The sequence below is a fragment of the Aulonocara sp. 'chitande type north' Nkhata Bay genome, linkage group LG8 (genome assembly GCF_057382095.1).
Source record: "Aulonocara sp. 'chitande type north' Nkhata Bay isolate Kocher_YH1m ecotype deep benthic linkage group LG8, A_spYH_male_GT1.1, whole genome shotgun sequence".
NCBI classification, from domain to species: domain Eukaryota; kingdom Metazoa; phylum Chordata; class Actinopteri; order Cichliformes; family Cichlidae; genus Aulonocara; species Aulonocara sp. 'chitande type north' Nkhata Bay.
Window position 1 is genome coordinate 24,715,812 of NC_141351.1, and position 27,501 is coordinate 24,743,312.

Below are 27,501 nucleotides of genomic sequence, written 5' to 3' on the forward strand. Positions count from 1 at the left end.
CTGAGCAGAGATAATATGGCTGCTCCGGGGAGATGTGTTTTGTGGTTAGCAGCTCCGAATTACAGCTTCCTGTGTAATTAGGTTACAGTACGTGGGCCGCCTGCTTATATGTAGGGAAGGCAGACCCGACTCCCGCGTGATATGAATAGCTAATCCTCCATATCCTATGTGTCCGTACAGTGTAATTGTTCTGTGACTCCACTCGAGGGTCTTAGTTTGAATGACAGTGAAAGGCTTCGGGAGAGGAAATGAAAGTGGGGAGTATTTTTTGAAAGCATCCCATAAATTCTGGAGAGCAGCCTGCATGACTTTGCAAAAAAAAAAAGAGCATACATTTGGGAATGAGGGCACCCGCTGATGGAGTGTGGCTCTTATCTGTGGAAAGAGGCAGGAAAAAGATTACACTTCCTGAGAAACAGTCGTGATACTGAAGAAGAAGGGGTTAGAGGATGGGTTTTAATCCTGGGAAAGAGGGCTGTGAGTCAGCTGGAGATGGCCACTATCCGTGTGTCTGTGACGTGATGGATCACAGAACCCCCCCACCCCCCACCCCCAGTCCTCTGCAAGAACAGAAAGTGTTGGAGAAAATAGTTTCAGTGGGACTCCATGTATGAATGTGGAGAGCTGAAGAGAAGAACCTGGTGTTTATTCATCATCCACTCATCAAGAACAGTCTTACTTCCAATTCCTCACACGTATGCTTGGCCATATATTACAGCTCTCGCCTGACGAGTCCCCTTCTGATTGGCTGAATCCATGGTGTGGCCCGTTGATGTGCCAGCTGTGTCCGGCCACTGAAAAAAAAACCCTGAAAGCCATCATATTCACATCAAAAAGAAACTGCTGAGCAATTCCTGTTTGTTTGGTTTTTTATTTAAACTGATTTCTATTTGTGCATCTTTCCAAATCCTCCTCCATATTATTCCACAAAGTCCCTCCATAGACTGTTGTTCACCCCGGAGTACTTTACATTCAGGTTTTGGTGTCTTGTTCTTGTCTGAGTTTGCATTAATAAATAATACCTTTAACCAATGACGTCTGGTTACATCCTTTTGCACTCCCTTCCACCTAAACAGAAGCGTAACACCAGACCAGAACCCTTGAAGACAGGATTTGTCGTCCTGCACTGTTGTTCATTTTCTTAGCTCTGGAGTTTTCCCTGCTTTTGACAAACTGGCACTGCACTGTACATGGGAATGAGAGGGTGTCAGGGCTCTGTGTGCGGGCAGGCAGAGATGAGGATCCAAATGCAGGACTCGAACACAGAATTGAAACTCAAAAAAACCTCAGCTTTATTGCTGGCAGAAAAACAAACATGGAGTGAGGATGGAACACTGAGACCAAGGACACACAGGCATAATTCTGAGGGTACGACGCGACACTGAGCATGGGAAAACACAGGGCTTAATTACACAGGGTAGTAACGGGGAATCGGCAACAGGAGGGAGACACAGCTGGGAGAGATCAGGGCTAACGAGACGGGGGAGCTAAGCTGCACACACTAACATAAGACAAAGACTTTCACAATAAAACAGGAAACATGAATTACTAAACAAGCATGCAGACTTTACACTGAGAGACAGACAGAATGACACATGGAATCTGAACTAAACTAAACGTGAGATATAACTGAGAACAAATCCTTAAGCACGGATACACAGAAACAAGAAATAATAATCATCATCATCATCACTACGAGAAGAAAACAATCCATGAAGCAGAAATAAACCAAAACATAATAAACTCAAAATACTGGGTCCAACGGACCCAGAACCGTGACAGAGGGAGTTGAGTGACAGTGAGAGTTGAAGTGAAAATCGTAACTTCATTAAAGCAGACATGTAGCGAATTTAATGCAACACACTGACTGCTGAACGCTTACAAAAATGTCAAACTTACCAGCAGTGGGGAATTTGCTGGAAGAGCTCATTATTATAGCCAGATGGCGGCGCGTGAACAACGCGAGGCTCAGTGTCTCTCCAGAATCTGCTATTTAGCGGTTTTTTATCTACTTTTAACCGGATTATTCGTCCAGAATTGCTGTGCGTTGGGCTGTGTGATGAGCCCTTTCCTCTACTCCCTCTTCACCCACGACTGCAGACCTGCTGATGGTTCCAACACCATCATTAAGTTTGCAGATGACACCACGGTGATTGGCCTCATCAGTGACAACGATGAGGCCGCCTACAGGGAGGAGGTGGATCGTCTGGCTGAGTGGTGCGACAGAAACAACCTGCTGCTTAACACCGAGAAGACCAAGGAGCTCATCGTGGACTACAGGAGGAATGCTGACCCACATCCACCCATCCACATTAAGGGGACGGCTGTGGAGCGTGTGAGCAGCTTCAAGTTCCTGGGAGTCCACATCTCCGAGGATCTCACCTGGACGACCAACTGCTCCAAGCTGGTCAAGAAGGCTCACCAGCGCCTCTTCTTCTTGAGGACTCTGAGGAAGAACCACCTGTCCTCAGACATCCTGGTAAATTAAATTACCAACATTAATACAGTTGATTCAGCCAATTCAGAAGGAGCTACATGGTCTCTGCAGTTTGCTGATATCAACTTGTTAATGAGCTAGAAATGCACTGCACTTATTAACAGTGATTTCAATAGGCGGAAATCCAGTGGGCCGGGAGAAGTTGAGTTTAGCTGTGAAAAGTAAGAGTAGGTGGGAGAAACAATAGCACATGAACTTTTTAAAAATCAAAGCAAGGTTTGAGTCCTTCCTGACAAAACGGGTCCTGAGGCTGTGTTACAGTGAGTCACGGCGACAGCTTCCCCTTCTTTGGATAAAGAGTGCCTCAAAATCCTGCAGAGCTTTTCAGAGATGACTTAAAATTTTAGACAGATGATTTTTGGACGGTGGTAGAGTGGCCCCACAGAAAGAAGATTCTAGGCTTGAAACAGCAACTAAACTGACACGTTCTCCCTGTGCCTGCCTACATTTCAGTGGTGATCAATAAGCTGTCGGTCTGGATGTGAGGGTGAATGGTTGTCTGACTCTATGCATTAGCTCTGTAATGGATTCAAAACCTGTCCAGGATGTATCCCACTTGTTTTTCAGTTTGCTCCCAGTGCTAATGTCCAAGTCCTCCTAGAAGCAAATCTTTTTACTTTATTCATTTATTCACAACATTAAACAGACTGCATGACAACAATTTACTCCATCCATCCATCCATCTGCTTATACATCTGCTTATTATGGGGGGGTGGGGGGGTGGGGGTGGGGGGGGGTGGAGCTTGAGTTGTTTGTGTATTGCAAATCATTTAAGCCATTTAAAAATATGAAAAACAATTCAAACATTAGTCAAATAAAAGTTTTTAAAAGTTAAAAACATAAACAGTAAAACAAACAACATCAATAACAATTGGGAATTTTCAGCTGGGATTTGAATATTTGGATGACCTAATTTGGAGGAGGAGGTTGTTCCAAAGTTCCAGAGTTGCAACTGAGAAAGCCGAGGAGCTACAATAGGAACTGCTACAAGCTGCTGATCAACTGACCTGAGCAGGATATACAGCTGTGAACGACAGTATTTTAAAACCCAGCATACACAGGATGTCAAGTTGAAATTCGGATTTCTCACTCTTCATTCAACTGAAACGGCTGTCTGTGTTTTTGTTGAGAGAGTGAAATCTTACTTAGACAAAAGCAGTTATGTTGCGGCTGTTTTTCTTGATTTCAAGCGTGCGTTTGACACTGTGAATCATCTTAAGCTCTTGTCTAGACTGTCAACATTTAACTTTAGTAATCACACCGTTAAATGGATACAGTCTTATCAATCAGATAGAAAACAATGCGTGCAAATAAAGAATAGCAAGTCACCCTATCTTTACTGTGCGCAAGGTGTCCCTCAGGGTTCAATTCTAGGCCCCCTGTTATTTTCACTTTATGTAAATGACTTGCCCAATGTGTGCAAAAATGTGGACACGATTATGTATGCTGATGATACGGTAATTTTTACACAAGCCAAAACTGCTGCTGATGCAGCCCATCGGCTTTCATTGGCATTACATGATTTACAAAAATGGCTGATTGACTCATGCCTGTGCCTTAATGTTAAAAAGACCATATCAATGTTTTTTAGTAAACCTAAAACAACCGCGGCTGCAGTAAAAGTTTGCCTGGGTGCACAAGAACTAATTAATGTTGAGGAATTTGAGTATTTGGGAGTGCTACTAGACTCAAAATTATCCTTTAAAAACACGTTAAAAAAGTAGTGAAAACTGTAAATGTTAATATACAGAACTTTAGACATATCCGCACATCATTAACAGACACAGCAGCGATTACATTCCTGCACTCTATGATACTGGCTCATATTGAATACTGTATTACAAGTTGGTCCTATATGAGCTTTGCTGCTATTGGGCCAATTGAAGTGTGCTACAAAAGAGCATTGAAAATATTAGATAAAAAACCTTTTTCATATCACTGTTGTATATTATATTATTTAAATCTTCCTGTCTAATATACAAAGTTATACATGGTCTGGCGCCTCCACCAATGAGTGATTTTATTAAACAAAAGTTTAGCAGTGTTGCCGGGTCTCGACTGACTCGATCCACTGTTAGAGGTGATTGTGAACTGGCACCTTTTCACAGATGCTCTGTCATATCAGGGAGTGAGCTTCTGGAACAGTCTTCCACTGTCAGTGAGGGAAGTACAAGTCTCCTCATCTTTGAGAGTCACTTAAAAGGGCGGCTGAGGGACACACAAACATGTGATCATGTTTAATAATCATTCTTTATATTGGACGTGAAAAAGAGTTAGTGTATTACAAAAAGGGAAACAACTATTAGTGTAAGACAGCGATTGTTTGGAGACAAATTGCCAGGCAACCTGTGCAAACATCTTGTAATCAGAAAAGGTTTCTCAGAGGCTGAAGGTGCTGCACGCTCAGTCTTTCTTTTTCCCCTCCAAGGTCTCAATGAGGTTGCTGTCCTACTTTGACTCTATAAGTGACGCCATAAGTGAATTTATTCTGTATTCTAGGGGTAAAAGAAAAAAAGCACACTTATTTATATCGATACCATAAAAACAAGTAAAGTCACATGCCTGCTTCCACACACCTGAAACTGTTGTAAAACTCTGCTGTGGTAACAGACCTACTGCCTCATATGTTTCCTACTTCTACTGTTAATTTGCTCTTTTGTTTCTATTGTTTGAGAGCAAATGTGAAGAATGCTTGTCGCCTGCATTGTGTCGAAATGTAAGACGGTTTTATAGAAGAGAGCGTGAAAGGTTAATTTTCTTTCTGCTGTCAGGGCAAGTTGTTCTGTGTTTTGGCAAGGCATCTGTGAGGATTATGAGGGCATTTGAATAAGTCTGAAAGGGATTTCAGGGGAAGAAGTCACCATGGAAACCATTTGATTTTATTTTTCTGAGCGTGCTCTTGAGTGAGAAATTCCAGCAGCTGTTTGCTAGCATTTGGTCCTGTTTACATTCACGTTGGTGATGAGAAACTAAACCTGCATCACTGTTGTTGTCTTTCTGCCTTTTTCTACATGTCGCTCTGTCAGTATGAAGAATGACCAGAAGCAGAAGTGTGTGCCAGCAGATGTACAGCAGATTGGTTTCGTATTTGTCCCCCAACGCAGATTGTTCATGACCAGATCATCGGCTTCACGCAGTTCACATGTGTTTGCCCCAAATGTTCCTGTTTAACTATCTATAACCCTCCCACCACCCATCTGTTTTGCCTCCTGTCACCATACCTCTCCTCTGTTGTTGTTTTTTCTTTAATAATGACTCTTCCTGGTGCCATCTTGCTCTCGGTAAACATGGATGTACCGAATGATGTCAGCAGGAGTTTTGCAGGGTAGCAGAAGACAGAAGAGGGGTTTCTCTAAGACTTAATTCACTAGCACCAGCATTTTTGATAAAGTGGCCGTGTTGGCTGTAAGAGCAGAAGCTTCGTCTCTGTCACCAGTTTGGCACACAGACACTCATACATTCAGGAGCTTCTACTGACTGTATCCATTCCTTAACTTCTGATCCCCATTCCTGTTGTCTGCAGTGGAGATTGATGTGTTTCTTATGAATTTATTTAGAATTCACAAGACTATTTTAGGTGTGATGTGCATGAAATAAATACAGTATTTTTTATGCAGTAAAGACCCTGAAGGCTGCTTAACCAGACAAAAGTGAAAAGTAATGGTTGCTCGTGCTCCTCAGATTGCTCATAAGATATTAATTAAGGGCTTTTCTGTTTCTGATTACTGCAGACTGTAGGAGATTTAAAACTTATATTAATGAAGCTCATGTGTGTGCAAAATGTGGAATGATTAAAGTGTTTTTATCGATTCTAATAATAATCTAATATCTAAACTTCTATCAATTAATTATATATTTCCATTGTGTATTGTAGGATATGCATAAGAATCATTTGAATCATGAAAACTTAGTGGTGATTTCAATCCATCCAATTCAGTTTTATTTATACGGTGCCAAATCACAGCAACAGTCGCCTCAAGGCAACAAAAAGTCCCTTTTAACATAAAGAAACCTCCTGCAGAGCTCAGGGAGGGGAAGCCATGACCGGTTTAGGTGGTGCAGAGGGAGAAAAATCCATCCATGCATCCATCTCCAGTTTTCTCCCACTCCCATTTTAGACTTAGACTTTAGACTGTTTTTCCCAGAAACATTTTCCAGTTCATCTTAGCGGAGCTTGAGGTACCTCCAGGCCCTATTAGTTATATAATCTCTTCAGGGAGCTCTGGGACTATCCCAAGATCTCCTCCCATGTGGGTGTGGCTGGAAATCTTCCAAAGGTGAGATACGAAGCACCCAGTTTACATTCTTGTACCACCACAGCTGGTGACTTGAATTGAAGAAGGAGCTGCTTTACTCCAAGATTTCTCCAGATACGTGAGTGTTTTATCTTTAAGGATGGGTCCAGCGAAGAAACTCATTCTTTGGGACTCTACACAGTGGTCAGTACCATAGAATGAGTTTCTTGGAAGCAAGTGTCTGTGCTTTCTGGTGCTGAGTCTTATTCTGGCGAACCCAAAGTCAGTATAAACAAAAAAAGCCAAACCAAAAAAAAAATTTAAAATGTCAGGACCTGTTAGCCTTTACAGGACTTTAAGGCAGATGATGTAGAAACATGGCCAACAAAGCTCATGATAGAAGACAAATGAGGTCACACGGTGGGGAAAACATCAATCCTCAACATTTTTAAGCTGATTTGTTGTCTGTTGTGGTTATTTTACTTCTGTGGGTTGCAAACATCACTCATTTGGCATTTTCTCATGTTTGACTGTCACTGTATTTAGCTGGCAGTCATTACGTGCCAAACAGTCCAGCAATACCTCACTGAACTGATGTTGAGATGTGGTGTGAAAGACAGCAAACCATTTTCTTGAAAAGACATTCAGAAAAAGATTTTATTTCCCTTTATTTCTTTATGAAACTAGTGAAAATACACTCCCCTATTACAGCACCTCTAAAAACTCAGTCCAGCATATTCAAACCCCGAGGAGGCAGCAGAGCTGACCACTGCCCCATCACGCCAGCCAAGCATGTGGGAACAATAAGTTTTGGCTGTAAGGAGTCTCGTATAAGTAAGGTCATCATGCAACTTCCAAGAGACATAGTTTATGAAATGGCACATACATTTTTAATTTATATTGTAAAAAATTATTATCTGGTAATACAGCCCCAGTGGCCTAATGGATAAGGCACTGGCCTCCCTAACCAGGGATTGTGGTTTTGAGTACCATCTGGGCTGGGAAGTTATTTTACAAAATATCCTTAGGGATTAATAAAGTATTCTGAATCTGAACAGTCTGTGTAAGTGATGTTTGGCTATCTGATTGTGAAATATAGCTGTTGTAGGTGTGATCCACATCTACCACACTACAGTGATTTTAGCCTTGTCGGGTTCTTTTAGACCTCGGTATGACATGTGGTCGGTATGAAATGCTGACAGTCACAGAGAGGAAAAGTTATTTTTCAGTTGGCATACAATTTACATCCATGCGTGATGTAACATTTTAATAAAGTTCAGTTGTGTCCAGACTGATGTAGTATGTGTAGAACGGTGACCTTTTGAAGATGCTATCGGCCACATTTGCATATAGCTCAGAAAGCTCCTTGAACCTCGATCTGGTTTCCATGTTCTTATCTTAAACATGGAGTTTGCGCGTGACCTTTCATTTCTTTTCATTGAAGGCTCTGTGACCTCAAGTGATTTTCAGATATTTTGTCCTTTGGAAAGCCTGATGATTACTGATTAAAATGTCAAAAAGACCATCCTGCCCGGCTTTCTGGAATGAATATCTTTATTCCTCATCTCTTTTCACTCTCCCTCTATCAGCCTTAATTGGGATTACAGTGCTAAATCTTTGCTCTGGCCTTTTTCCAGCCCTTCAGGTGATCTCACCTTTCTCTCTGCTGAGCTTTAGATAATTTAGCTTTGTCGTGGACAGTAACAGGCCCGATGATGGGTGAAGGGTGTCAGCATTCCCCAGGATATACTTCCTGCTGATTGCTCTCAGATGGATGTGAGCGGCCAGCTCAGGCTGAGAGCCAGAGCAGAGCTGCAACTATTCTGGCTTTACCTCAGGCAGTGAATAGTGTCCCTGTCAGCGACTGCATAAAGTCGGCTATCAAAGAGGGAGTAGGCTTAAAAGGAGTGACACACTGAGAGCTAAATTAGGTCTAGAAAAAAATGCCTGTAATGTAATAATACAAGTGAAATTGTGTTTGATGAAGAGCTTTTGTTTCATGCTCTTAACACCTGCAGAGTTAATGACATAATGGGTCACCCCATCCAGGCTGATAGCCATGGTATTATGTTGACGAGGCTCGGAGATGAAACTTGACACAGAGGCTGTCCGCTCCGCTCTGATCGAAATGACTGATCTACCCCTGCTTCACTTTAGTGCATCTGACAAGACGAGTCACACCAGCATGGTGACTCAGAGCTGACGGAGCTGAGTTGCTTGTTGGTTGTGGTGTATGGAAAATACCAGCTTTGCTGTGTGTCAGTAAGAATGAAACCCCCAGGCTGCATCCAAAATGATGTCACCCACTGGTTTCTGTTTTGAAACCTGAAATCTTGTGTTTGGGCTCCTGCCATGTGGATTCATTTATTTATATGTTGAAGACAGTTCGAATAGGAGGCAACATTTGAGAGAATTAATCGTGGTTCACTATGACAGAGAAATTAATTAATGTATTTGGTGATTAAACTCCAGTGATGCAAGATGGCAGAATCAAATCCAAGTGGTGATAGAACCCCTCCGGACGCCTCTGGAGTCTAGATGCTGGAGCTGGTAAAGATTAAGATGGACCTCTAACGCAGCAATGAGGGAGGGGGTGGATTGCATGAAGGACAGTCTTAAAGGAAAAATAATCAAAGAGCTCTAAGAGTTAAAGCGCACAGAATGGAGCCTGCGGAGGCAAGCAAGAAGATGATTAGACTAGAGTAATGATGTCAGTATTGAGTTTGACAGAGTGGGAAAGTGGAAGTGATGTAAAGAACAGACTAGCAGCCAAACAGCCAGGAAAGCAGGCAGATGAGTGATTACAGACCTTCCTTATTGAACTTACACATAAGCTTCAAGTTATTAGCTAAATCACTCAAAATCCATTTCTTTTGTGTGTTGATTTCATGAAAAACGTAAACGGACTCTGTTTTCGGTTTGCTTTGCACTTCAAGCTTCACTGTTGCTCACTGGTTGGTTAGCAAATATTTGCGGGTAAATTTGTGTTTTCCAGCCAAAGTACTGCTGCTGATCACTGCTAGTGATCAAAGAAATCACGAGGAAGTTTTTGGTGCAACGTTTTTTTGAAACTGATTTCACCTACTGACAGCCAGCAACCTCTCATCAACCAGGGGAATACGTGTTTTTCCCTACATGGTAGCTAACTGGTGTCCTGATATCAAATTTTTAGTCATAGAATTTTGCTTAAATGCTCTAAAAAGCACAGACAGTGAAGTCCAACAGACACCTGGCACCTACAGCAGCAACACACCTGTCAATCAAGCTAGCGATAGTTAGCAATAGTTATGAAGGATGGAAACCAAAACTATCCTCAGGTCCTTTTTTTTTGCAATGACATTGGCAGTTTTATTTATAAAGCACATTTCATTACACATAAACTCAATGTGCTTACATAAAACTGCATCATGCACATGGAGTTGGTGAGAACTTTTGGACCCTTGAAGGGCTTTTAGTACAAGAGGTCATTTCACCGAGCGCTTTCACTTTCAGCAATATAACTTCTACTTGTTCTTGGCCGCTGTGGCGTTCCTCAAAGAAATAGTTTGACATTTTAGGAAACACCCTTGCTCATTTCCCTGCAAGGCTTTGGATGGAAAGGTTGATATGACTAAATGTAAATATGGCCTACCAGCCATGAAATTATTCTATCATCATATCTCGGTTAGATTATTCTGATGAAAACACAAATGTTAAAAGGACAAATTATGCTTGGTGGACACGTTTTTGGTTGGTGCTTTGTCATCACCATGATGTTGCCAGGCAACCTGTGGTGGCTAAGCTAAGCTAATCACCTGCTGGCTCTGACTTCATTTTTAGCTTGCAGAAATTACAGTAGTTTAATATTCATTTTCAAATCTCAAAAGAATGGCTAATTTATCTCTTTCTCGAAATGTGAAGTCTCTGCTTCAGTGCAACTTTTTGAACTATTGCTAGCATTTGATATTGCAGCAATGCAGAGCTCAGAGGGTTTTGTGGTGCTGGGGTTTTCTGGAAATCAGTCGGTGTCATGGATATAATGCGGGAAACTCATTAAGCTGGAAAAATATCCCGAGTGGGTTTTCACTCAGCTCCGTCTCTGTGAAGGCAGAACAAACACGTGAGGCTGTCAGATAGACTCCGTTTTTTAACACACTGCAGTTTCTGCCTCTGTCTGCTCTCCGTTAGACTTCGAGCTGCTGCTCCTCAGCTCATTTCTGTGTGGAGTACTGAGATGAGTTTCTCTCGTGGGAGAAGCTGCAGAGTACACAGCTCTTTTCGTCTTTCTCAGATTCTTTCTGCCCTCACCTCGTCTCCTCATGCTCGCACTCGTTTCATCATTTAGTCATCAAGATGTGCTTCAGCGTTCTGCCAAGGGAGGCTAAAAATGGCTACCACCTCTGACTAGCTGAGAGCTATATGGTGCTCAGGCTGCAGGCAGTACTAGTAAAGTGAGAGAAAAAAATGCAACATCCACTAAAATGTGAGTGCACCTTCTTACTTGTTCACTCTATGTTGGAGTGTGCTTAGTGAAGTTCCCTGAGGGGCCTATCCAAGTAAACTAACTGACCTTAAGTACTAAACATTTGTCCCTCTTGTCTCATTACAGTTAGCAAGAGAATGAATCTTCTCTATGTCATTAGAATTAGTGGTCAATAGCATTGATTTTACACAGCTGGTGAAGAAGAGACAAAAACAAGGCATTTCTTTTATATTCTGGACCGTTACAAAGACAGACTCAAGCATTACCTGTCACATAACATTTACAGGTCTGAACAGCATCGCATGACTGCACCAATATATTATCACTAGCCTTTCTCTCTTTTTCCTCCTGCACTCTCTTCAGATATAGCAGCTTTGCTAACTGCTGTCTAAGCTTTTTTCAGAGTCTACCTTCATTTTTCCACTGGAAAAAGCTTAGACATAAGATGGTAACACTTTCTTCCGTATTTCTACACAATCCCACTATGGCACACTTTAATTTGCATTTTTTTTTTTAAAATAATGCTTCATAAATGTGCTATATGTAGGTATATGCTATACTCTGGGAATACATTAGTTGCATCAATTACCTTCCCAAACACTCAAGACAATTTTTGACATTCAACCAGCCACACGAGAAGCAGCTCTCTGCTCTGCATTGCTTAAAATAGTGTCAGATGAATTTTTTAAGGAGGTCACCTCCAGCTGCACAGAGCAGATGAGGGCCGCAGGAAGTCAAACACAAGAACAGCTTTAGAGAATACAAATACTTCACTTCCCAAATGTCCCAGGTATGATTTGAATCACCCACTACCCTAAAAATGAATTACCTATGCAAACCTATGATGCTAGCTAGCTTGAGGTGCTTTACCCTGTCCAGGTGAGTTGCTCACCTCTGTTTTTGGTGATGCCTGCTCTGTTCTGTGCTGTGAACAGAGCCAAACGTCCAAATATAAATCAGTGGATCTTTAACAACTGTACAAGTTTAGGTGTCCATTTTCTACAACTGTTTAATGCACATGTGACACTCTTGTGAATACTTGGAGCAGTTGGATGGTGTTGACTTTGTAATGAAGACAGCTTATGTGTGCTTTTTTGGCAAAAATGAAGCAATAATATAGGATAGCACGAATACAAAATTGCACCAGATAACAATGCTTTGTACGTGTAGAAAGAAATGCATAATAGTTTTACATGGGCTCGTAATGAAAATGCACCAGCGGGGTTTAAATGCCATGTATTAATTTTTCTGGCAAATAGGCTGTTTGTAGTCCTCAGATATTAATATACATGGTGTGTGAATTTGTCAGCAAGAGAGTTTTAAATAAACCACGACAGACTTGGGCTGTGCGTCTGTGCTCTGTAATTATCCCCCTGACAATAAAGGTAACTGAATGTAAATCTTCTTGTGTAGTATCGCTAAGCGCTAAATGGATATTGACTAATTTTAGAAAGCTGACTTTTTCATCTCTTCCTCCCACTCGACGGCATCATGCTTCACTGTTAAGGGACCACTGTTTTATTTTTCCAGTTTTATTAAAAAAAATCTGTAAAATTCAAATTCAGAGGCTGACTTCCAAAATCCCCTGAGCTGGCCAGCTAATCCTGTATTTAACTGTTAAATTTGCATGTTCTCTTCCTTCTTTCTGCCGGCCAGCCTCCCAAACAACAGTGCTCCCTCTCTGTCCAATTATACTAAGAGCCCAATACTCACTGAGAGCCAGTTGCACCAGCTTTCAGAGGATCAGCACAAACTGGCAGCAGAAATGACTCTGTGTGCTCTGTTTATTATGTATATATGTGTGTGTGTGGAGCTGGGTGGCACTGGTGTTGGCAGGAACTGGTGTGAGAGATTTACAGCTGAAGGCAATCCTGCCTGGCCGTCCTTCCAATCTGTTTCCCTGGTAACGGTTGCATTTCGGAAGCTGTCGGAAAACGAGGGGGGAAAAATGCTCTACTGCCCAAACTGGGCAAACTGGGAACAAGATTTTATTTATGAGATTGGACAGGATGCACGAAGCCCACATGGAGGATAATTCAAGCCACCGAAGCTTTGCTTTTAGAGAGAGACTGAAGAAAATACCTCACGAGAGAGCAGCACTGGGTTTCTGAGCCAGGATTGGAGTGTGTAAATATTATAAATCAGCTTCATTAATATTGTAACATGATTACATTTGGATCTCATTTTTAATTATACCACCGGGTTGGTTGTCGAGATTTCTAAGACTGAAAAACTGTGAATTTAGGAGAGCGAAGGTGCTTATCATCTTCCTCAATTCCAAAGTGCCTCACAGGGTGCCATCAGTGTGGTGATCTGCTTTTTCAGTCCTTTTTAATTTCTGCTTTGTTGTGCATGCTATGATATTGTGTGTGAAAAGCATTTATTGTAAGGCTGATTGTAGTGTGAACGTGTGTTCACTTTACCAGAGTGAACACATGTATAAAAGCTCCCTGAAACCCATGCTATGATTACCAAACAGGAAAGAAGCTGATGTGGTAGTTAGCATTTTTTACAGGTGTTGTGAGAGGAGAAAAGGAACTACATACAACTATAACATAAGACTAAAAAACAAACTTTAGCTTCCAAGTTGGAAAGATAAAAATTGAAGACTCTCTGTAAAATATCCCACATGGTTGTCCAGTGTTTGACTTAATGTGGGACTGCAGAGGATTTGTATGCCTGGTAGGCCTGTCCCACATCCTGAGACAGTGTCCCACATTTTCATTTGCTCAATTTTGCTAATATTCAAAAGTCAGCGATGCAGGACAGACATTATCTTCTGGCTTTTATCCAGAAAAATGTTCTTTTTTTTTTTAATCTTTATGACTCGCAGAAAGCAAGGAAATCTCTCATCAAGGATGAAGTGCAGGCTCCACTTCTGCTGCACCAACACCAACACTAACAGGGAATGTTTAGAGGGTCCACAAAGTTACGCAGGTTTCAATGAATGTGATGGAAACCACAAAAACATACATCTGTCCTCGACATGCTAAATAATTGGAGTGTGATAATTACGTGTAACATACAAGACTTTGAGATGAGCTTAGCCAATTAGCAGCGTGTCCCAAATAGTCTCAGACAAACACACTCTTTGATTAATTTTGTTGGTGTTTTCTGTCTTTTTTATTGTTACTGCTGCTGCATTTCTAAAACACAGATGACACACAAACACGGAGAAAAGTAACAATGCTCATTCTGCAAAACAGGACATTGATTAAAATACATGTTTATGACAAGCTGGTAAAGGTAGGCCCGAATTTACTGTACCAATGCAGTTTTATTGTTATATAAAATATTACATACATATTACATGCTGATTAGAATCTACAGAATAATTAGTATATTACATAAACAAATAAATGTATAGGAGAGTAAAAATGAAAATATCTGACTGTGAAATGCAAGTACAGTGTTTGAGTACATGTACTTCCTTTGTATAATGAATTTTTGAAGGGCTTGATCTCATTATTTGCTCATTATTTGAGTTACTTTCAGGGCAGCCTGCAGGAGTGTGATGACCTGGGTCTATGACAGGCACTATTTGTTATGAACAGACTGCGTTTCTGGAGAGCTGATTAGGAGCGAATCCATGAAGCTCTGCGTGACATTAGAACTTGTGAATTGTATGACCATGTTTCCAGTTGTTCATGTTGATGTCCCAAAGACTTCCATTTTTTTGGAAATGATCAGGTTGTATTTCCATGATAACTCCATTTAGTCTTAGCAGCAGACTTTGAATAGGACAGAATAGAAAACCATCATAAAAATGCACATCAGGCAGAGGTTGTTGCAGTATGAGCTTGTTTCTAGGGCACTGCAGTAAAGCAAAATAATAACGCTTCAACTCATCCCCCTGAATCTTATTATACAAAAACATCCTTTTTATTTGGTTACAACAAATTAAAGTTAGCCAGTGTCATTTCTTTTTTCAAATCACCATCAAATGTCTGTATCGTATATACAAAATGTAATAAAAAAGCAAATTCCACAACCTTTCATTTCGGCGTTGTACTGTGCAGAGGTGTAATGTGGTTCTGGGTAACTGCTAGAAGACTATAATGTTTCCGAGAATTTAATTTCCATCAAAAACACGACTTTAGGCAATGAATCAAGCATTTGACTTGTAAATGAAAATATGAGATATCACAAGAAAGAAATGCAATGAAAAGGCCTTAATGTCATTGCATGCTTTTGTGCCTTAATAAGATGCTTTAATGTACAATTTGATCACTTGAATCTCATCCCACTGCTAACACTCTCGTTCTGTCACTCTGTGTCCTGCAGATGGCGCTCCACTGAGTGAACTGTCCTGGTCATCATCCCTGGCTGTGGTGGCCATCTCGTTCTCGGGTCTCTTCACCTTCGTCTTCCTCATGCTGGCCTGCCTCTGCTGCAAGAAGGGCAAGATTGGCTTCAAGGTGCGCCTCTCCATCTGCTTCCATGTGAAATATGATTACATCTGAGGCATAGAGTCAAAAATTAAAGCATGAGTTGGACTCTTGCATAGAGATGTGCATGCTTGCTTTCCCTGCCCATAAGTGTTACTGCAAATGGCCTAAAAGCAGAACATTCCTCACAGTTTGTTTTTAGATGACCATTATCGGCACATACTGTCTTCACCCACTTATACTCATATTGAAGTGGAAAGAAGGATAAATAGCACACAGAGGTGGTATTGTCCGTGTCTGTGGAGTGGTCGGAGGCCTGCAGCTTTTCAGAACCGTCTTGTGGCTGATGTAGACCCCGTTTCTGAGCAAAACGCTGAAATGGGTCATGGCACCCGAGAAAATAGGACAAGGAACAAGGAAGATGGTGTGTACAAAAATACTTGAATATGTGCCCTTATCTGCAGTTATTCTGTTTTATTGTGAGCTGAGTATCCTTTTGCAGCTGTGCTGTAAACAAGTATATGGTTGTTTACAATCAGGGTTTGAATGAAAACCTGCAGTATGTGCACTCACAGGTCGTAGCAGGTGCCTTCATCTCTGTATTTTTCCTCTGGACAGTCTCACCAGCAAGAAAATAACAAGAAACAGAGGGAGGTTGTTATTTAACTGAAAACTGTAAGATAGACTTAAACATTTAACAGAAAATTAAATAGAAAATAACAAAATCCACAAGGAAACTGTTTGAAACTAAGTTAAACTTTCGGATCTGCCCACTGTCTCCTCCCAGCTGGACATGCCTTAAAACATCTCACCTAACAGCCAACCAGCAGTGCTCTGCCACGACTCATCAGGGAGTTCACTTCCTATTTGAAATGGGGGTGGGGGAGAGGGGATAGTCTACTTGGTCAGCAGCAATGCTTAGTGGTTGGTTCATGCCACATTAAAATCCATGCAATCAGGGCCCAAAGTTAGCCAGCAGAGTACTTGCATTCATCGTCATTCTCACCACCTCTTATGTGTAGTCCATGAGTTTTGACCGAGGCAAGGCTGAAATGGATTGGACATGTGTCGTGGAGGGATAGTGGATAGATTAGACAAAGGATGCTGAAGATGAAGCTACCAGGCAGGAGGAAAAGAGAACACAGAGGAGGTTTGTACAGTAGATGCAGATGAAGGAGGATGTGCAGAGGGTTGGGATGGGGTCAGGTGGAGGCAGATGATGATTCTTGATCATGACTGTTCTGCTAAGTTCTACACATGATCATTTAAAACAATGAACATCAACTCAGAAATACATGTATGAGTAATGCAAATTGTTTCACTTTCTATGACTGCAACTAGTGGCAGAGAACAGCTGTTCTCCCAGAAGTGGAGCAGGCAAGACCCTCCACCTCTTTTGATTGTAAGGGGATTCCACAGGTCACCTGGTGAGAGGCAGCCTGTCTACAAACAGTCAACTGAGTGCAGTCGCTCTCAGACATGATGACATGATTTGCAAATAATGTCATCCAGTTTATAAACACATAGATTGCCAAACATGGAGCGATCAATCTGAGCCAGTCTTTGCCAACAAGGGCAGCTTGTCTGCAGACTCGGCTCAACTAGTTGGCAACTGGTTTTATACTGGTTCCTATATGAAAGCAAGGTTGCCAAGAAAGTATGTAATGTTTTAGTTAACTTGCTGTCCTACAGCACCTACATCACCTACCTGGAGTCCAGTCCGGGTTCTGGCTGGACTCTGAATGTAAGCAGTTAATTTAAATTCCTGTTTGATATAAGTCAGATTTACAATAAATGGAAACAGATTTGCAATTTTTACCGAGCACATTAAACAGACTGGACCCTGTTTTCTCTACTGTGACTGTAGCACTACACTGACATCACCATGATTAGTGAAGACATGGCCTCTTCTCATTGGCTAAAAATTACTTGGTAATCATTTCCTTTCACCTAATAGCATGTTCACAGTCCAGGTTTAGCATGTTAGCTTTAACTAACACTTATGCAAAAAATTCTAAAATATCCTATTTGCACCTTTTTCAAAATGTGGGTGCAAAAGTTTTTGTATATATTTTTTTTCACAGGAAAACAAATATTTTTTAAAAATAATTAATTTCTTTGCTTTGTTAATACGGCATTCTCTTTGGTCTCCCACAGCAAGCCTCTACTGTGCTCCATATTAATGATTAATTCTTTACTTTATTAATTTATGTTGCATCATTGTGTAAGGAATTAATATAATTCAAGGCGCTTTAGAGGAAATTGCAGAATCATTTATGCTACTGTGAAGCTGTTGAATGAGTGTGATTAGGCCTGCCAGATAACCTTTCCTCACAGAGGCAGGGACATGTAAGATTGTTTTAATAATGAGACATGTTCGCCTTTAGGTCTCTTCTCATCTCCTTTTTTTTCACCACTTCCTCTCACTCTGGATCAGGAATGTCTGATTGCAGCAATGTTTCTAGTCATATTGCATAACATCCTGTTCTTTCTTCAGCACTAAATGCATGATGGGTTGTCAGGCTGTATGTTACAAAAACTGATTCCTAGTGAATATATATGATGTGCCTCATGTCTGGTTTTTGTCTTTGGCTGGTTGGACCACCCACTTCAAAAACCTGTCGAGAGGAGTGGGAAGAGAGGGAAGTGAGAGGGCGCAAGGGCGTGAGGAAGGGCATACCCATGAGCCTGCAGTGCATCCGGCCTCGGGGCCTCATCTGGAATTAGACACAGCTTCTCCCAGAGAAGGAAGGGGGATTTTTAGAGATAGGAAAAAACACTTTGAGGAGGGGGGGCAAGAGCGAAAAGGTCTCTGTGTTTTGCAGACAGTAGCGGGGAGGTGAGAGTCGAATTTAGGAGATTTGGTCTGCTTAAGCTGTTTGTTATCATCTCATCTAATTTAAAAAGGACACATGTTACATAGATAATTTGATTCCTGTCAAAAGAGCTGTATCAGACAAGTATGAAGCAAAATCTAAACTGAGCCACAAAAAGAAGCAATAATAATGTAATAATAATAACAGTAAACCTGCTTCCTAAATATCTTAATTTGCTGTATACCAGTCTATTAAAACAGCAGCAGTGTTTGACTCAAACAGTTTTCATAGTGAAAGTCTCTCAGTTATACAGCTTAAGGTCACTCGACCATGAATAGTTCCTCTGCTCTTCTGTTCTTAATGTACAGCTTCAATACCTCAGCGCCCTTTAATCCCTCGATCTGCTTCACATCCACAGCCAACGTCATCAAACCAGTTAATCTAACAAGCGTTTTTGTTTAGACTGTCGGAGGAAGCCCACAGGCAAGTTTCACACATGGAACATGATCCACAGCAAGGGAATTTTTAGAAAACCTAAATAAGTTATAGAGCTAGTCAACTTAAGTGTAGACTAAGGTCAGTGAGGTCAAAGGTTAAAAGGCAGAGAGAAAAGCAGTGAAAGGAATGTCCTTACAAGCGTTGTGTTAATAAAAAATACATCTGGCTGTTTTTTTTTTCTTGGTTTTGTGGAGAAGGGGACTGCCCCGCAGATGTTCTCTGGATTTTAGTAGAGAAAGGAAGAGAGCGAGTGATGTCACACATATAGTATGTGAATACCCCCCATCCCCCCACCTCTACTCCCTCACCCTTCATCCCTCCTCCTCCTCCCACTTGTATTTTTCTCTCTCACACATTTTTCTGGGGGCTCAGTTTCTCCCCTCATGAGATAACCATAAGTTCAGTCCCACTTGTGAACTGGGAGATACTGCTCCTCCCTCTTCCTCTGTGTCCCCCCCTTCTGGTTCTCCCTCCATCCCCAGTAATCCCAGGGACACTCAGTGGTCAAGCTGCAAACCTTTGTCTTCCTTCTTCTCTGTGGAGCAACAGTGAAACTCTCAGTGCAGCGTGATGAAGCCTTTTGCTGCAGCCGCTCTTCCTGCCACTGCCATCATCCTGCTGCCCTCAACCAATGGGAGCCGTGAAGTGGGGCGGGGGGGCACTCAGTGTGTATGTAAGGGGAAAAAAGAGGTTGAGATGCTGTAACCCAAATTTGAGGGCATTTGGGATGTCATCTTCACCTGCAGATTTTGGGGAGAGGTAAGCTTGCAGATGATGTTGTAGAGAATTTATTTTTTGTTACTAAGAAGGAAAGTTTAAAGTAAATATTGGAAACAGACATTTTGCAAAGGAAATCCAAAGATGTTGAGAGGTTTTCTTTATCTTAACAACAAATGCATTTGTTGTTAAGATTTTTCCCCTTTTATTAGTTTTGATTTTTTTCATGAGTCAAGCAAAGATGACATTTCTATAAAGCATGATGGAAATCGTGTGCTGCTTTTATCTGTTTCATACGATTGCAGAACCTTTAGGTTTTGGACTCATTACAGGACAAAATTTGTGCACAATAATGAAAAGTACACATTTTTTGCAGCCATAGATTAAACACTTTGACTGCAGAACTCACAGAATGGGATGCTTATGGTGTTGTGTAAATGCTGTTGTATGTGTATGCGTGTGTGTGCGCAAGTCTGCAGTGACAGTGTGTGTGCCAGTGTGGAAAGTGTGGAGAGTGAAACCACATGTTGAATAGGAGGGCGAGCAGGGCCGTGTGAAGATTTGGATCTGAAGAAGGGGGGGTGCACTAATATGTGTGTGTGTGTGTGTGTGTGTGTGTGTGTGTGTGTGTGTGTGTGTGTGTGTGTGTGTGTGCGCACCCACTTTCTTGGGGGACAGACAGGATGAGGCATGAGATGGAGGTGTTTATGTGTGCATGTGTTTGTGTGGGTGTTTCAGAGGGCCGCAGAAGGTCAGTCTTTTCCAGCGATGGGACACCGCTGCTTTCCAGCTCCCATCTGAGAGATTTTATTCTGACATCCGGTGTGTGTGTGTGTGTGTGTGTGTGTGTGTGTGTGTGTGTGTGTGTGTGTGTGTGTGTGAGACCACCTCCCTCCCCTCCTCGTTCATTGCTTCATCGATGTGTGACTACGTTCAGCAGACGGAGGCTTTCACCAGCTCCTAAATGCATTTTTTAAAATTGAATTAGAAACAAGACCTGTGACCTATTTTATGCAACATTCAAAAGAATATTAACAGCCAAAGTGAGCTAATATTTAAAAAATGTGAATCTGCTCCAGAATTTGATGGCTTTTTCCTTTGACGATGCCACGCCTCTCCACCAAGTTTCATGAAATTCAGCTTTGCAGCTGTTGTGCAAAATTGTTCAGCCCTGGCAGAGAAAGAAGCCCTTTTTTTCTATCTTTGTTGTTAGTTTGTAGTACAGCATTTATTCTTCACATTTCTCAATAGTGGTTTAGAGTGCAAGTTGATTTTTAGTATAGTTAGTATTATAGAGTCTTCACTATGTTCATTCATACAACATTTTTACAAATGTGGGCACAGTTTTTCTTTGTTTTTTCTTTGTTAACAATTTAAAACAAGTTACCTTACTCATCTCTTGTTTTCAGCTTCTTTCAAGTTCAATTTGATCTTTAACCATGTTAAAGGATCTGTCTTGCCAGGGATGTGGGTGTGACACCAACCTCCCTAATCCACTCGCAGATGCATTGATCACTCTGCCTGCTGCTGTTTAGGGCCTGTGAAGCAGAGGGATTGTCTAAATTGGTAGTAAATCACGTTAAAAGACCCCCTTTGTGCCTTAGTGTTTAATAAATATGTTCATTGTCAATTTTGCATGAAAATTTAATTTAAAGAAAACCATTTTTTTGTGGAGTGAAAGTAAGACAGCGAAGCTCTCGTCTCCAGTCTGTCCTCTACATGTTTCCAAAACGCGTAAGTCATCAAGCTTATCTCAGAAGAGGATTGAGATACATGTAATCTTAGAGCTAATAATCTCTGGACATTCCAGACTGGCTTTGTTTACACTGCGACTCTCCAACAGTTTTACAAACAGCTCACAGAAATGCAGAACCGAGCCAGGACAGCTTGTTTCAGTTTATCTCAGCTCTGCTTCAGTGCTTGTGCCAAAATATCATCAACTTTCTACATAACCATACATCAGTGCCACAATAATCAGGGTTAGTGCAAACAAAAACAACAAAAATCTCTGTTTTCTGTTGTTGAGGGTCAGTGATGATAACGGAGGATCGCCCTGGCCCCTCCCCTCTCACAGGCCTACAGCAGCCTGATTGAACTGTATGATGCAATCCAGCATGGAAGAGTTTGTAGTGCAAAGCTACAAAGTTAAAGGTGCGAAAGTCTTGAGCTTTATATTGTTCTTTATATTTTATTATAAAGGAGTTTGTCAGTCAATATTTGGTATGAGCACCTTTATTTTTCAGCCTGAACTCTCTTAGACAAGCTTTCTTGGAAGAAAGGTTTTAACAGGAAGAAACCACCAAGACCGACATTCTTCCTGAAATGGTTAGGCACAAGGAATGGGCTGATAATGACTGAAAAATCAAAGTTTAAATCATGAATCATTAGTGAGGTGATGCTGTTCCATTTCTTGACAGCAGCTGTGTTTGTTCAGATTAAGGTTCAGTCTGCTGCGACGACTACAACGGTAATGTTTCTTGTTGCACTCATGGGCTGTAATAAACCATGAGATATATTTTGACAACACATGGTCTGATGCGTACAGGTGTGAGGTAGTTTCAGTAGGTTCCCATATTATAAAAATGGTAGTTAATTGAACTCAGGTTGAATAATGAAGTTGAGAAAAAGTTTAAGTTATAAAGTTGTTGTTTCTTTAATAGATTTAGGAGTCTGCTCATCATTTAATGTGGAAGACTTGTCAGCTCCCACTGACATCATTGTAATATAAATGCACAGGGCCAAAAGCTGCAGTGTTTTCATTGGTATGAAAGAACCCTCCATGCTTTGATTTAACATGCATTAACACACAGCAAGTTTCCATCATGAATATTTTCCTCAAATTACAAAACGGCGGAGGTCTCTGGAGAATTTTCACTTCTAATGTGCGAGTTGCATTTTAAGGAGCTGACTCTCAAATTAAATGCTGTTTAAGTTTGAAGTTGCATAATTATTGAAATTTTACTCTGCACTGTTTTACAGTTTTGAATTTTCTTTTTTTTCCCATGTGGGAGCAGACTCTTCATTAGCTTGACCTTTGACCTTTTGTGCATGTTTCCTGGCGTGTTGCAGGAATTCAAGAATGTGGACGGGGAGGAGTACCATGCAGACATGTCCACCTTGGCCTCGCCGGCCTCCCAGGGTAGTCCTGACGTCTACATCCTGCCGCTCACTGAGGTGTCCCTGCCAGTCGCCAAGCAACCAGCTCGATCAGGTGAGTTCAGCTCAGTTTAGCTGAGCGAGGGCTGGAGCCAATCAGCTGGACCAAACTTTCCCTGCAATTCACCTAATGCAAGGGTATCAAACATAAGACCCGGGGGCCAGAATCGGCCTGGCAAAGACTCCATTCGACTGGATGGGATTGGAAAATTGGAAAATATTTCAGTCTGTTTGGTCAAAGTGGGTTGACCTAGACTGCCATCTTTAAACTACAGCATGTTTAGTGCTCGATAACAGGAGGTAAATTAAGCTAAATAGTTAAAATAACTTCTCTGGATTCAAAAAAGAACAATTTTTATCTTTATTTTACTTTTAGGAAATCTAGCGTTGATTCCATTTCTGAACTGAAATAAAACGTGTTAATGTTTGTTTGCATGCTGATTACTCAGCTGTGTTTTTTCTTTACAACATACTCGTGCTATGGCACTCGTTTCCAAGCAATAACTCCAACAAACATTAAGAAGCACAGTGCAGAACAGAAGCCTCTGTTTGTGCATCAGGAGCAGCTGGCTGTTGTGGTTGAAGGTGACTGCAATCAGGACGCTGCTACAACTAATTTCTCTGCTGCTGCTTACTTCATGCCTCAAATCAAAAGGGTGGATGTGGCTTGTGGTGCCATGGCATTACTAATACAAAGAGGAACTTCTTTTCCTACAAATCAAAGCTCCAGCAACACTTGCAGTTTAAAGAACAGTTTTGTTACTTGACCTTTTGGATGTTTTACTTTTAAATTTTGTTTCCACGAGGTGTAACGAGGACTTCCCAATCCACGAGTTTTTAAAGTTAACACTGCACGTTAACTTCCTTTGTTTTCTATGTTTGAATCCAGTTTACAGTGAACTACCTGTACAAATAATGGTTAATTTTTTTTAGCAAAATTAAAATTAAGCAGTTTATCGCTCATGTCTGCGGTAGGCTTGCTTAGCATAGGGGGTCTAGCCTTAGGACCCTTACTGGATACAGACGCCCCAGGCAGGAATCGAACTTGCGATCCTCTGTTCCAAAGGCGTGTAGTCTAACCACTACGCTATCCAGCTGCTTCGGAGCACTAGGTGCGGTGACTCCCAAGCTAGGCGAGTGGCTCCAGCAGATCCCGGGAACAACATCGGAGATCTCTGTCCAGAAGAGCGCAGTCCTGGGAACAGCTAAGATACTGCGCAGGACCCTCAAGCTCCCAGGCCTCTGGTAGAGGACCCGAGCTTGAAGGATAAACCGCCCGCAGGGGCGTGCTGGGTGTTTTTATATATATATATATATATATGTATATATATATATATATATATAAAAACACAAAAAAGGTCCCAGTGGAGTGGAGTTCTTCAGCTTTTAGAAATTCCTTTCAGTTCTTCCAGTAAACAAACAGTAACGTCATATTTTCCAAGGAAGCACGAGTACTCCAAACACAGACACGGGCAGGAACTTTGAATTAAACTGGAGCATTTTCAAAGAGGCTGAAGAGTGAAGTCAGTGCAGAAGGGCTTTACTTGGACACTCTCTCTAGTGGCCAGTAAGGAGGCAGTTGGAGAATAGGTGTGACTGTGTAGAAGTCAATAAGAAAACAACCCAGCTAAACACCTTCCTGATGAGTTCATGGTTTCAGTTCCACCATTCTAAATTATGGTTCCCATTACTGTCAAAAAGGACAATAAAGCAGGCCATGATTTAGGGCGGGCCTACTATTAGTTCAGTCAGATGCACGATGATGACGGCCAAAAAGGCTTCAAAATGGGAGCCAGCAAACCAGCGAGTGACAGCAGGGAGACAGTCTAACTATCATGTATACTCCCTATGGTTAAAAAAAACATACAGGGACCTGTAAAGGTGTAAAAAAAAATCCTTTTTCAGGATTTTCTTCACCGGCTCTGCACTGGACAAAAAGGAGGTCAACAGGGAGGTCAAGATAAATAAAAACCATAAAAACTGCTAAACTGGAGTATAAAAACACACTTGAAAAAAAAATTCACCACAGGGGACCTCCACTCAGCCTGGCAGGGCCTCAAAACCATGGCCTCTGTGAATACTGTGGTCACCAGAGATGGGCAGTAACGCGTTACTTGTAACGCGTTACTGTAATCTGATTACTTTTTTCAAGTAACGAGTAAAGTAAGGGATTACTATTGCAAAATCGGTAATTAGATTACCGTTACTTTCCCGTAGGAACGCTGCGTTACTGCGTTACTAAAACCGTGATTTTTTTGCGAGAATGTCTCACGACAGTGACTAAGCGAGTGCGCCGTTAGTGACAACAGCTGTGTGCAGATCAACAGTGGATCATATATCGAGTGCAGAGAGAGTATGAGCGTGCAGCGTTTAAAGCGTGGAAGTACTGACCTTACTTTGAGTTTGATTCCATAAAAAGTGACAAAAACATTAGTGTCCGCTGTGCGTGGGAAGAAAACTTCTTTTTACAGTGAAAAAACCCCTAAACTTCCGAGCAAGCACCGAGTAGCTACGACGTAATGGGAAACTCACAGAGAAACTCGCGGATTCTTCCACTGACCGCGGCACACCTGCACCAGGGTAAACCTCCGCCTACCCCACTCCTGCTTTACAGGTGAAAATAGAGCAACAGGACCGCTGAGTCTTTGACTTTATTTATTTTCTGCTGTGTTTCACTTGCATCTATTTGAAAGACTGAGTGTAAACACACAAAATATTTTATTTTATGTGCTGGAATGTGCAGAAAATAGGTTTAAATGTTAAACTAATTTATTCAACTCAGTGAATGTTGCATATAATTAATTTTTGCTTGATGCATAAAGTTAAAAGATTAAAACTAATAAAACAAGTTTTAAAAAGAGACTTTTCCATTTGATTACATTTTGTATGATGGATTATGCAGAAAAAGTAGAATTGGGCTGAAAGATCTATCACTTTATCACCTCTTCAGGTTGTAAATCGTGTTTTTAAAAAGTAACTAAGTAACTAAGTAATTAATTACTTTTGAAAATAAGTAAGCAGTAAAGTAACGGGATTACTTTTTTGGGGGAGTAATCAGTAATTAGTTACTGATTACTTTTTTCAAGTAACTTGACCAACACTGGTGGTCACCACCCCCAGAACCATCCAGGTGGAGGGCAGCAACCCCTCCTCCCTCCCTGACGACCTCAACGCTTTCTACACCACGTTTAAGATGGACAACATGTCCCAGCTTGAGGAGTCCAGATCCTCACTCAAACCTGGCAGCTCTGCACTCAGCTTCAGGACTGAGGATGTGGTGAGAGCCCTCAGGAGGACCAGGGAGAGGAGCTCACCCGGCCCTGACAACATTAGCAGTCGAGTTCTGAGGCCCTTTGCAGGGCAACTAGGAAGTGTGTTCCGGACTCTATTTCAACACTCAGCTGACAGTCACACCGTCCCCCAGCTGTGGAAACACTCCAGTCATCCCCATCCCCAAAAGAAACAACCTAAAGTCTCTGAATGATCTTCGTCCTGTGGCCCTCACCTCCCTGGTGATGAAGGCCATGGAGAAGATCATAAAACAGCACATGGTAAGAGCAAATGACCCCTGATGGACTCACTCCAGTTTGCTTACCGTGCACGCAGAGGTGTCGATGATGCAAAAATCTTCATCTTGGACTCCATCCACAAACATCTGGAACTCCCTGACTCCTCCGCCAGACTTCTTTTTGCTGGTTTCTCATCAGCGTTCAACACTCTGCAGCCTCATATTCCAGCCTTTAAACTTTCCACCCAATTTCACCTGGATGAGCAGCTAATCCTGTGGATATTGGACTTTTTGACCAACAGGACTCAGAAAGTTCGGGTCAGCAACTCTCTCCGGTCTCCGTTCCACCTCCACTGGCTCCCCCCAGGGCTGTGTGCTCTCCCCCCTTCTCTTCATCCTCTACACCGATGACTGCAGATCCACACAGCCCAACTGTCACCTGGTTAAATATGCTGACGACTCAGTTCTCCTGTCACTGCTGTCAGGCCCCTCACAACACCACGGGTCCACTCTGCAGGAGTTTGTAGAGTGGTGTGACAGCTCCAACTTGAATTGAACGTGAGCAAAACCAAAGAGATGGTGGTGAATTCTCCAGTAGGCAGAGGGATCTGGCTGCTTCAGTCACCACCACCATCCACAGGAAGCCAGTGGAGGTAGTTGAGGAGCACAAATACCTGGGAACCATCTTTGACAACCTCCTGAAATTCTCTGCCAACACAGAGAGATTCTCAGGAGGTGCCACCAACAGCTATACCTCCTTAGGAAACTCAACTCCTTTGGAGTCGGCACACTCATCATGATGACTTTTTACTACGCCTTCCTGGAAAGCATCATGACCTCCATCAGCTGCTGGTTCCACTCCCTCAGCCTTCATACAGGAACAGACTGCAGCACACCGCATCAGTGTGCTCTAAAATCATTGGCCTACCTGTCAGAACTCTGGCAGGTTTTCAGTCAACAGGCTCTTAGACAGGCCGCCAAAATCATCAACGACCCCTCTCACATTCTTCACCCCGCATTTCAATGGCTCCCCTCTGGGCGACGCCTCCGATGCATTTCCTGCAGGACAGAGAGGAGGAGGAGAGCCACCTTTGTCCCCTCAGCCACTCTGCTTTTTAACTCCAGCCGATAAGAACATTTCCCACACCCATAAACATAAACTACTCCACACTCTTCTTATACTACCGACACTTTATTCACTTTTAGTCACTTATAGTTATTTAT

General features: G+C 41.9%; 1 protein-coding gene across 3 annotated transcripts in view; it reads left to right on the forward strand.

The window, feature by feature from the left end:
- The window catches only part of aatkb (apoptosis-associated tyrosine kinase b), a 69,314-nt gene that overhangs the window by 22,309 nt on the left and 19,504 nt on the right, over positions 1-27,501 (forward strand). For 2 of the 3 annotated variants that reach the window (XM_086304476.1, XM_086304477.1), the window contains exons 2-3: positions 15,479-15,612; positions 22,683-22,824. In XM_086304476.1, coding sequence (XP_086160602.1) covers positions 15,479-15,612; positions 22,683-22,824 — 276 coding nt within the window. Of the gene's footprint in view, positions 1-15,478; positions 15,613-19,295; positions 19,656-22,682; positions 22,825-27,501 lie in introns of those variants that run through there. The other variant, XM_086304479.1, reaches the window with a different exon arrangement.